The 12,253-nt window shown below is 45.0% G+C and overlaps 2 protein-coding genes across 2 annotated transcripts; both read right to left on the minus strand.

Annotated features, from left to right (window-relative positions):
• Positions 1-4,162: 4,162 nt before the first annotated feature.
• On the minus strand, positions 4,163-9,935 carry N7479_009431 (Acyl transferase/acyl hydrolase/lysophospholipase; the record flags this gene model as incomplete). The annotated part of the gene is made up of 2 exons (XM_057257124.1): positions 4,163-4,659; positions 4,739-9,935. The coding sequence occupies 2 exons, from the start codon at positions 9,933-9,935 to the stop codon at positions 4,163-4,165; spliced, it is 5,694 nt and encodes a 1,897-aa protein (XP_057104582.1).
• A 320-nt stretch (positions 9,936-10,255) lies between these two features.
• Positions 10,256-12,073, minus strand: N7479_009432 (MDR family MFS transporter; the record flags this gene model as incomplete). Its single annotated transcript, XM_057257125.1, has 4 exons — positions 10,256-11,377; positions 11,444-11,754; positions 11,816-11,891; positions 11,948-12,073. 4 exons carry the CDS (start codon positions 12,071-12,073, stop codon positions 10,256-10,258), a joined length of 1,635 nt encoding a protein of 544 aa, XP_057104583.1.
• Positions 12,074-12,253: the final 180 nt, after the last annotated feature.

Here is a 12,253-nt window from a genome sequence, read left to right on the forward strand (position 1 = left end):
GGCCTAACAGAAACAGTATCTATATATATATTAGTATTATTATTGTATATACTCTTTGTATTTACTTACCGCTATTAAGATATTGACTGATTTTATCAGTAATAGCTCGTGGTTGTATATCCCTTCTATTAAGTATCTCCTCTAGCCTTAAGCTTAGATAGGCTATCGTTAGATAGCTTTATAGATCACAACTGCTTATTCTAACTTGTGCTTAATATAGAATAAGGGCTTGTTCAAAAGTAAGTCGATAGGTATCTCGCTATTTCTGATCCTAATCACTAGAGAGGAAGAATTTGAATTTGTTCACCGGTGTAAGCATTGTACTGATTGTATAGATATTCCCTCGAAGATTATTAGCTTAGGAGTAATACTTATTAAGCTTAGACCGACCAGCTTTAAGGGCCTCTAGTATCTGTTTCTTCTATAGGATACGCTTTCGGCGTAGCTGTACCTGTGATCGCTTAAGATAATCGAATAGTTTGTTATAGATCTTAAATATATAGTGGGCAGTGATATCTCGAGTCTTTAATAGCTGTGTTATATAATTAAAGAAGGGCTCGGTGATATAAAGAAGATAGTCGATCTAACACTACTCTTACTCGCTGAGTAGTATCTCCTCACAATTATACTCTGTACAGAATAAAGAGAAGATAGTATATAGCCTCTTTACCCGGCGAAGTATAAGGAACGTAGAATTCTATCGTGTCTTTATATCTTAGATTGGAACGATCTTGATATTAGTTGTCTGAAGATTGTAAAAGGTCTCTCTGCGCTGGGGACTTGTATTAACGTAAATCGTAAGATAACGGACTTTGTTCAGTGTGGAGGAGATCTAACTTTGCTTTGTATTTTCTTGGGCTAGCCTTAACTGCTTCTCTATCTACCTTGTCTCGGCTGATTTATTTAATAGAACTGCCTTGATCCGAGCAAGAAGCTGATTTAGGCTGAGCTGGATAACGTAGGTAAGATATGGTATTCGGGTGATAATAGTATTATCTAACAAAGCCTATTGGAGAGCAGTAGCTAATATCTTGTTGTTTAATATATTATCTATTATTAACCCGAATACTTTATCTTCAATATTGTGCTCCACTAGGGTTTCTATAAGAACACTACTTAGGTAAGAGCCGGTATATATACTATAAAGCGGCTTAAACCCAAGTAGTACCTCACGATATACCCAATCACTGTCAATAAAATAGCCAGTAATAGCTATAAATACCTGCGAGAATAGAGATATCCAGCAGTCAAGCGCAATAGATATCTTTGAGCTAGAAGGTAGTGTACGAAGGATACGCTGCTGCCGGTCTTTGACTAGACTACCTAATCGGCGACGGATAGTATCGGTAGATAGGATCACTGGAGGGGATAGGGCGGAACGAGCTTTATTGATAATACGTTTGAATAATAGATACTCGATCAGATAGAATAGGAGCCGGTTAAGAGTAAGAAATTGGAGGAGATCCTCCTCCCAATCTTCTTATAAGAAGGGTATACTTACTGAAACCTCTCCCTAGAATAATAATAAATTAGTATAGTTACTTAGTTTTATAATATAAAATATACCTCTCTTTGTAGGAAGTTTGTAATCTCTGCTTTCTTCCCCTTTTCCGACCGTAAACAACCAGCCGTTTTCCGATATTTCTAGATAGTTAATATACTATAATACTGCGCTTTGCCTATACTGTTCGGGCTTAGTGTATAAGGATACTCTAGGATCTTCCTACAGCGCTTGTATATAACCTTTAGTGCGCTATCAATACCCTAAGCTACCTGATAGTAGCTATTCTAGATCTCTATATAGCGGTTCGAATCCTATTTAAGCTTGCTTTTCCTCCTGTAGTTAGTCTCTAACTACCAGTCCACAAAATCGTTATATAATATTATATCGTATAGAATAAACCCTTTCCTACGGTCGGGTCCAACGCGTTTCAATAAAGGGGGGATTAGGAGGGGATTATCTAGTCTTCGGAAGTTTAAGTCGATTGTATATTGACTTACGGATAGTGTGACTTATCCAGTTAAAATATATAAGAGATCGTTAAGATCACCACTATAGAGCGACGATACAAAGTCGGAAAGTTAGCTTTGAGATATAATATAAGAATGATATATAATATATACAAAGGGATATAAGGGGAGAAATTCTTTAACGTACAAAGGAAGAAATACACTAAAGTTGTAGAAGTGTCTAGGAATATTAATATATCAAATATAGTAAATCATCCTACTCTTGTTGATTGGTCTATTATACTAAAATTATATAGGTCTAAAGAAATACCCCTGAGATAACCCAGTCAAGACCCAGTTATAACCTATTTAACCCAGTAAGAACCCAGTAAGAACCTATTTAACCCGGTAAGAACCCAGTAAACCCAGTAAAACCCCAGTCAAACCCCAATTCCCACCCCAGTTCTATTAATCCTTCTTAAAATATTTCTTCCTACCCTCCCTTCAAGTCGTATATACCAAGTAGATTAAGAGGTAGTAAGTAGTTTTGAATATAAAGGTTTACTAGATATCTATCTATAGTTATATAAGCTCTAAAATTAAACAGAAGAAGAGAAATAAATAAATTCAAAAATTATTTTACTCTATAGATAAAAATATATATTATATTGATATATATTGAATATATATATCTACAACTTAGGGTATACTTTGTATTTTAAATAGAATACTATCGTACGCTTAAGAAAACCAGCAGCCAATATATACCACCTTTCTATATAAAATAAAGCATTTGAAGAAGTAATTAATCTTGAACCAGATATATTGCTTTGAAGAACGAGGTAATTTCTTAAAATTTCCTTTCCCTTGTTAGTAGAGAGTGTAGTATTTCGATGTAGAAACCATAACAGGGGAAAATGACAGTATATTATTTAAATATTTATACCATAATTTATGCAGAAACTGGGTCGAACTGGGGCTATACTGGGTTTTCTGGGGCCCCAGTCACTGGGTCTGGGTTGGGCCTAGGTTATGAGGTTTCGACCCAGACCCAGACTGGGTTGGGTTCTGGGTCGAGACCTTCGACCCAAACTGGGTCGTGCGGAAGTCTAGAAGTGAGCTAGTCGACAGCGAAGATAAGAGTAGTCTTTATCTCCCTTATTATAGAGATAAGGGTAGCACTTAAAAGGGCCCTAGTTTAAGAGAAGTAAAGAAGCGTAGTAAACCCAATAATAATCAATTTATATCGTATTAGTGTGAATATATAAATATAATAAATACCTAAGTTATTATATAAAGGCTTCTAAGGCTTATTTCTGACCCCGGTTAAAAAAGTGACAATATATCAAGTTGTTATATAAAGGCTTCTAAAGCTTATTTCTGACCTCGGTTAGAAAATTGACTGTAGTGTTAAGTTATTGTATAAAGGCTTCTACAGTTTATTTTTCTGACCGAGGTTAGAAAATTGACAGTAGTATCAAGTTATTGTATATATAATCGAATTACTCAAAAATACAGAGAAAAAATGCACAAATAATGTAGGTCACGAGGTCAAGAAATTCTGCTTACTAAAAAGGCCTATAGGCGCCTACGGTGTCTATAGACAATAGGCCCTAAGGGTAGGGCCCGTCTATAGGCGTATAGATAGTACCCATCGCCCGCTTACATAAGGCCCGTGGGCACTGCCCACCCGCCCGTCTATGGGCGATGTCGCAGTCTAACGGTGGGCGATGGGCGTCAAATTTCAAAAGGCCCACGGGCCGTGGACACTTTCTAGTGCCCATGGACGGGCGATGTCGCAGTCTAGTCATGAACATACACCCCCCCTCTCTTCCTTCCGTTCTTCTCTATTCGTCCCTTTACTCGGCTAGAGAATTGAATACGCTGTTTCTTCTATGATCTTCATTCTAGAGCTATCTCTAAAATGTGCAGCGCGCTTACTAAACACGTTGGTTTTTAAGAGCACTCTTTTGCTCTATGGTCTTGGGAATAAAATTCATGATTTTGTACATTTGCTGAGCCTGCTTGACTTAAATATATTTACCACAAAAACTACCATGAATCTAGTCTCATTACATTGATCCACTCGACACACTGAGAATAGGCGATTTCAGCTAGTTGAAGCTGACCACTTGTCTCGGTCATTTTGACTATTGATAGGACATTTATCAAATTTCCCACCATGGAAAGCCCCATGCAAGTAGCCGTGCTCTCACGCAGATATTTGAGAGCCCATTGAGGAAGTCATCTCACCAACCAATTTGACATAAGCATCGTCGAGCGCGAATGGCTTTCCTGTCACATTGGGGATCCACTTTCCAACTAGTACATCTGGCTGCACCTCACCCTTATCCACACAGTCAGCGAGTATGGTACGGAATACCCCCCTCATAGGTGCTAGGAGGCTTGAATGGAATGGCACATCAATGCCTTTGAGTGGCACTGTTGCCGTCCCACGGCTCAAGGAAACACCATTGGCTGATGTCGCCATCTTGCTGGAATACTTGGCAACTAGGATAGCAGAACAGTCAAGACTCAATTTGCCATGGTGTAGCTCGTCTGTAACTCTTTGCAGTAACTCAAGGCACCGTTTGTCGCCTGCACAGACGTACTGGTGGCCTTTGATATTGAAGTTGACCATTTCTAGTGGAAGCCCGGTGCTGTTGACTATCTCATCGATAATTCTCAAGATGTTTTCTTCGCAGCATTCTACAGCATGGTCTGGTTAGCCAAGGAATACTCGACGCAATAGATTTCTGGAAAGCCGGGAATTGTAACCCAAGCATACCTTTTCTTACACGGGCCGGATCCACAGCCATCATAGCAAACGCACTGCGTCCCAACGCATCGCGAGGAATTGCTGCTTGCATCAGGGCACCACGAATGAATACTGCTTTCAACGCCGCTGTTGCCGACATGATAGATGTCATGGAGCCCAGTGCAGCAAACTCGCCGAGAGAGTGACCTGCAAAGTGTGAGTTGAGAGGCACCCGGCCTTGCTCCTTCAAATACTCAAACGCGGCTTTCTCGAGCACAAATATAGCTGGTTGGGCGAACTGCGTCATGCTCAGAAGACCATCCTCTTTGAAGAAGGTATATGATCGAGACCTGACAGTAAGGCCCTTGAAGAGCTCGAGCTCGCGAGTAGATGGTCCAGCGCTCAACATCTGCTGAACACCCAGGTAGTTCTTTCGCACTTGCATGCCAAGTCTTCCACAAAAGTTCACAGTTGTTTGTTTTGGGTTGTTCTTGACGATTTGGGTGATTGAAAATCCTATTTTAGAGATGTCAGTAAGCAATTCCGATATAGCAGCGAGGGATAACGAACCCCAGTTATGTTCGAAGTATGCATCCGCTTCTGCCCACACACGGCGACATATACGACTTTCAGAAATCATGTCCAGACCCATTCCTTGGAACTGGCTGCCTTGGCCAGTGAAGAGGAGTGTTGTCGTGGGTGGGTCCAGCACAACTTCAGCGGCCAGAACTGTTTCCTCCGATCCTTCGCGCTGGGCAGAGATGCTAAGAACGGCCCGCCCTTCATCCATGGCGACATGTTTCACCAAAACCATGAGCTTTTCACCTGGGAAAACCACTGCAGAGAAAGATACGTCGTATTTGCGAAGTGTAATGACATTTGCGCCCGGAATCTCACGTCGGATAAGTTGAAGCACAAGGGCGATCGTGTGGTTGCCGTGGTAGACCGGCACTTCAAAGCCCGAGAATCGTGAAAAAGTGGGAATGGTGTGTATTGGATTGTAGTCGCCGCCCGCTACAGCATATTCAATATTGTTGTCTGGAGTGATGACCTGGAACGTCATGCCAGTCTGTGGTGGCAGCCGACCCGGTTCTCCCATGTGGAAAGCCTCCCGTTTCAAGAAATCTGCAACAACGTCAGGAAGGGTGGCTTTGCACATATGCTTGACCTTGCCACAGAGATATTTCGACTCCTGGAACCATACATCTCCAAACGTGGTGGCGATGGAACTACCGTCTTGCAGCCGAGTCTCACGCTGTATCTCGAAGATCAGATTTTGACCAACATGCAACGACTCTTGGCCAGCAACCAAAGAAAACCATGGCCTGGCCAGTATTGCTTGCACATCCGATTCACTCCGTAGAGGCAGCATCCAAGTGGTGGGTTCACCGGAGTCATAACAGTCGGACTCAGCGGCTCGTTGGCCGAGCATCATAATTTGCTGGACGCAATCCATGAAAATTACGCCTTCTCGTTCGTATCTAACATCGAAGACAGCCTCGATTCCTGACTCGCGGTTATGCAAAGCGCGAATCTGGGTGGTAACCTTTACTTCATCGCCCACAGAAAGCATCCGGTGGCCATCTCTCATTTTAACCATGGTACGCTGATGCAAAAGCCTCGAGATATCCCAATCCCATGTAAATAGATGGCGCCATTGATCCATCAGAGTTAAGATCGTAGCATACTCAATGGGGACCTCCCCATTGGGGCCCAGGGGATCTGCAGTCTTTAGTTCCTGGCCGTCAACCGCTCGCATCCAGGCTAGTACATGGTCTTTTGAGACAGACAAAGAAGAGTGCTGCATGAACCGAGGTCTTACGCTTTTGGAGCGGATCATAATCGGGCCAAAAAGTACACCGTGGTAGAAGTCAAGTATTCGCTGTGTGCGGCCTTCCGTTATCTCCACAATAGGAGCATACGAACACGATGGATCGTAAACAAATTGAAGGGATAATTCACGGAGATGACCACCAAGGGAACATCTGTTGAGTATTACTGCAGTAATAGTGCTTCCATTACTCGACAGTCGCGCATCAACTAAGCCAGTAGTGCGGTCACATATTTCTGCGCCATTGTAGCCATCTTTGGTCTTCTCTAAAAGCCGCACTAGCGTACCTGGACGGGCAGAAAATATGCGTCTGACTGGGTTCTCATATGCCCGTTCGTGAGATATTAGTTTCTTGGCTCCAAAGAGGCGCCTACCCCAGTCCCCTAATTGAGACCCTAGTAGGAGTAGCCATCTTTCGCTGTTCACAGCATCGAGGGCCCCGAAAGGATGTTGAATTACATCATCTTTGAGTGTGACATTGACCATTTCGAGAGCGTGCAAGAGGTCACATTTCTCATCCAACCACACGGCTGATTGGGGCAATTCAGCTCCCTTGGACAAATAACCTTGGTAGATCTGGTGGAGCATTGTGGATGCAGGTAAATTGACCTCTTTGCAATGTTGGACCGCTACAGGGCCACACAGAATACACACACGGCCGGCATCCCTGTGATGGGTGGCATCTAGGTTTTCTGACTGCCAAAGTGGATCTTTCTTGAACCAAACAGGAAATTCCGAGTCAAGAATCGGAATGAAAGGAACTGGCTTCTGCCCTCTTTTCTGGCATAGATCCACAAAAAAGTGTGTGTCTTGGAATGACAAGAAATGTGAGGCGGAATGTGGTATAGCAGAGGCCACCGCGTCCAGTTTCTCTTGTGGGGTAATCGCGTTGTCGAGAGGAACAGCATCAAAACGTTCCATGGTTCGCTCGAGGAACGCATTGAAAATTTTTTGGTATGACGGGAAAGTCCAGTCTCCTTTTACATTCGGGTGGAGCAATTCAATGAGCCGACGAAGCACGTCAAAGTAGGTCATGTCGGCGAGATCCACAGCTTTGTTCGAGACATAGTCAAATCCAAACCAGACCTTCTGGTAGTCACCGTTCAATCGGGAGATGAGATATTCACGGCGAGAATGAAGTGCTGTGATCATTTTGTCCTTGGGGAGCGTGAATAGGGTGTTTTCTAGCTCAGCCCACAACTGCATACCACGAGTAGCAAGAACATGCATTGGTTCTCCCAAGTGCGATATGACGGAAATGACATCCCCTGTAGAGCCCTGTAAGGTACGTGTCCATTCTTCATCAGCTACACCACGAGCGGAGACCAAAGCCTGCTTGGCGCCGTGACTGGTGTTTGCTTCTAGGGTAGTCATGATACAAGTCCCGAGCAGAATTGCATCGAAGGGCATCGGCTCTCGGCCAAAGTGAGCTGACCACTTCCCAGAAATGTAAGGCCACGACCCTTCCGTGTCGCCAAAGCCACTCCCGGCTACTAGAAGAATGTTCGGCGTTTCGTAGATAGCATGGTAAGTTTCAAGAATTGGCTGATGGAAATCTTCGAGGGAGTGGTGCCCCCCTGCCCGTCCTCCGGTCCACTGAAGGAGAACCGGAAGAGTGGGGTGAGATTTGGCAATCTCTAATACTTGATGAATAGCAGAAACTGAAGCTGGCTTAAAGCCTATGTATGAAAGCTCCAGAACTTTGATGTATTCAGCAGCAATCTGTGCAGATGGAACGCCAGCACCAATGACTAGCCCACCAATGGGACAGCCCTTCCGAACAAGTGATGCCAAGAGTGGGATCATCCAACTGAGACCTTGAGGATTTGCATAGACAACATTCACAGTTATGAGTCGACCGGGTGGAATCAATTTCGCTAATGTCCAAACGGCATTTTCCAATGACTGTGCGTCATGGTAGCCACCCGTTGCGAATTCCGCATAAAACCCAGCGTTCATGATAGATGCAACGAGGGCTGGATCGCAGGTTGTTGGCGTCATGCCAGCTACCAGAAGATTTGGCAAACCCATAGCATGCATGAAACGGGACGCGACCCGCGCATTTCTCGTTTCCTGTCCAGAGACTTCCCGCTCCACGAACTCGGCATTGGAATATTGTCGCGAAGTTGGACCGATGGATAAAGTCGAGATGAGATTGGCCGAGGGACTGTCCTGAGTGCTTCTCCGCCAACGCTCCACGGGACAAACTGTGTATATTTTACTTTGAGTGCCCGCCTTCATTTTGTTGATCACCATTCCGATGCCATTGGAGCCTCCAGGTCCGAAGTCTAGCACCTGCCACCGCCCACTCATGGAATCCAAAGTCTTAGGCCAGTCTACAGGTTTTGAAAGACTCATCTCAACGAGACAATGCTCCAGGTTATCTGCCAAGCTCGGGTCTTCCTCAACCAGTGATTCTAGGCCCCATACGGGTACTAATATCTTATCCCTGTGAAGTCGGCGCTGGTTCGGCTTTTTTCGAATTTCGGTCGCTGCTTTCTGGAGAAGTGGCGAATGAAAAGGCAGATTTGAGGCAACAAATTGAAGGGAACATCGGGGTTGGTGATCTTTAAGCAGGGTGTGCGCCTTATCAACATCGGATGATTGTGGTGTTCTCACCCGGCTAGCCAGAGCTACCAGACCTTCTGGGCTTCCAGCTACAACAAAGGAGTCCATATCATTGATGAGCGCCAAATGCACTGTCCGACCCTCGGGTAGTGTCATGTTAATTTCGTCGATTTCTTTGGTAATCTTGGATCGTTCGAGGCCTGTGATGGAGAGCATTGAGGAGGGTGCGCCCTCGCCTCGTCGCACACATTCGGTTGCTGTCGCCTGGGGAACTTTGACTCTCTGGTCCCATGTGGAGCTTGCCTGACGTATACCGTAGTAAATATCGGACATAACTACGTCGGTCAATTCATAAAGTGACGACCATGAGTCAGCCACCGCCATCCAAGCGGCGACTACGATGCCGACTGAATGACCTGAAAACGCCGAAAAGGACTGTGCCATTTCTCCTGGAGTCAACCTACACCTCCTGCACATTATCACATAGCGAGAAATTTGCAGAACGGCAGTCACAACGCCGGAGACCTCGGCGGGTAGGGCATGACCGGGCGGCGGTCGTCGCGATGAGTCGGTAATCCATTCCATAAGGTCGTGCTGCACACTGTCTGTTGACCTCTCAACTTCATGTGAAGCAAGAGACCGCATGGTTTTACTGCAGCGCTGGAGGAATTCTTCGAGGTCGTTTTTGTGCAGAGCGTAGAGGTCTCGTAAGTCTTTCAAGGGCACTCTCGTAAAACCGACACCACCCCATACAGCCAGAATGGGGGTTTCGCTCCCAAGATAGAGGGTTCCTCCTCCAGTAGGAGGTTCTGGACTACCCGTAGACATCTCGGTAGACAGTGAGTAAAAGTTCAAAATTGATAAGATCGGGGAACCAAATTGGTATTAGTATCAAGTTGGTGCAACAGCCTTCAGCACTTACAAAAGGACAGGATAGACAGCGTGGGATGACTAAGCTTACTTGTATTATAAGGTTGATATATCCTAAGAAAATACTGTTATCAATTTTAAGCCAAAGCAGTGTGGTGTCGGGCCTAGAGACTGGAACCGTGCTGGGTGGAATCACATCTGGTGGTGCCACTTCAACTAAAACATCAAGGTAGCACGCCCCTGCATTGCGCATGATATTCGATGCATTTGCATTGCATCTACGGGGCCAGAGTTGATTTCTCCCGTTTCTCGCTATCCTTTGGTTGATGGCTCTCCAAATTACCAGCGTTTTCTGTTCTCAGACCCTGTGTCGTGTCTAAAACCCGGTCCACATTGTAGCTTTCTGTCCCAAAGCTCAACACCAGAGCCAGGCCACACAATCCACAGCATATTGCCCAAACAATCTGCAAACTATCAACGTATGCTTGTTTGAGATCAGACTTATCCTGACCATTTGACATAGCCTGGATGACCTGTACAAGCCCGGCGGCATCCTGGCTGTATTCCGCCGCTCTTGGTGCCAATGCAGGATATTGTTGCAGATTTTTGAACATCTGATTCTGAAATACAACCCCACCAACAGCCACTCCTATTGCTTGCCCTAGAGACTTGAGAAAGCTGAAAAGTGCGACGGCAATTGCGAGATGCTCGCTATCCACTGAGGCCTGCACCGCAAAGGCCAAGGCTGGAAACAGTATTCCAAGCCCTATTCCGCCCACAAGGTTCAAGAATATCCAAGCTGGAACCGAGGTTTTGATATCCATCAAGCACATTATGCCTAATCCAAGTGTTGATATCACCCACCCTAGCCAGATTGCCCATCTGTAAGAGCCAAAGCGACTGATCAAAAACCCCACCACAACGGATGATGGGGCGGTTGTAAAGGTTATGGGAAAGAGGGCAACCCCAGAGATAATTGGAGAGTATTCTTTCACGGCCTCATAATAAAGAGGCAAGTAGTATAGGATACACCAAAGCACCATACCATGGAGAACGTCTGTGACATAGCATATAATAATGCTCCGGTTCTGGAAAACAGCGACTGGGATAATAGGGTTCGCAGAAGCCTTGGCTTCATAGACAGCAAATACTATCAAGCCAATAATTCCAACAATCAGTGGGACTAGCGTATGCCAGGATGACCAAGCATAGACGACTCCTCCCCAGGTTAACGGAATCAGGAAGGAGGATATGCTGCCCACAAAAAGGACAGTTCCCGTAAAGTCGACCTCACTAAGTCTTTTCAGAACCGAGCCGGGTACTCGACTCAATTTGAGGAAGATGAGAACCATTACAGCGCCGATACCGATGAAAGGAAAGTTGATATAGAAGATCCATCGCTGTGGGTGGGCGGGATGAATCAGTTTTCTCGTTGTCAACGTTTACCCCATCATATAGAGACTTACCCATGTGACGTTTTGAGCAAATCCTCCTCCAAGAATTGGCCCTGTGACTGATCCAATAGCCCACATCGCACTGAGAATGCCAAAGTATTGTCCTCGCAGACGTAGGGGAATGATGTCCGTGATGATAATTTCAGTCATCGCATTGATCCCGCCACCACCAACGCCTTGAAATGAACGACCGATGATAAGAGATGTGAAATCTTTCGCGAGACTAGAAATGAGAGCGCCGACGAAGAAGAATGTCAAGGCGGTCATGATAAGCACCTTACGACCGAAGATGTTGGAAAAGGCCGCAAAATTGGGTTGGAATACTAGCAAGGAAAACGTTAATTATGGTGAGGGGCTTGTTAGTTACTTTTTCGAGCTTCGTACCAGTTGATGCTAGTAGAAATGACGTTCCGGTCCAGAATGTCTCAATCGCGCTTCCATGGAGCTCATGTGAAATTATCTACACCTTGTGAGTTAGGCCGATAGATTCTTTCGGTGGTCGGTTTGATTGCTTACCGGCAATGCCACGGAGATGGATGTTCCATCTAAAGCTGACATCAAGCTGAGAGTCGCAAGGGAAAAGAATACAAGTACTCTTATCTTCGTCAACTGCGAATCCTGAGCGGGTAAAGCGTCGGTCATATTGACGATTGAGCATGTGTTCAATCAAGGCTACCAAGTCGCCTTAATAGACGTATAGCGAGTGGGGGGTATATTAATGATTACTGAATCACAGTGCAAATTAACAAGAAAACATGGGCCAGTTCGAAATTCTTTTTGTGTTCATCTATTCACATATTTATTTCACCTGACCAGGTGGCT

The sequence above is a fragment of the Penicillium vulpinum genome (assembly GCF_028829585.1).
Source record: "Penicillium vulpinum strain IBT 29486 chromosome Unknown utg000004l_segment0_segment0, whole genome shotgun sequence".
In the NCBI taxonomy this organism is placed as follows: Eukaryota; Fungi; Ascomycota; class Eurotiomycetes; order Eurotiales; family Aspergillaceae; genus Penicillium; species Penicillium vulpinum.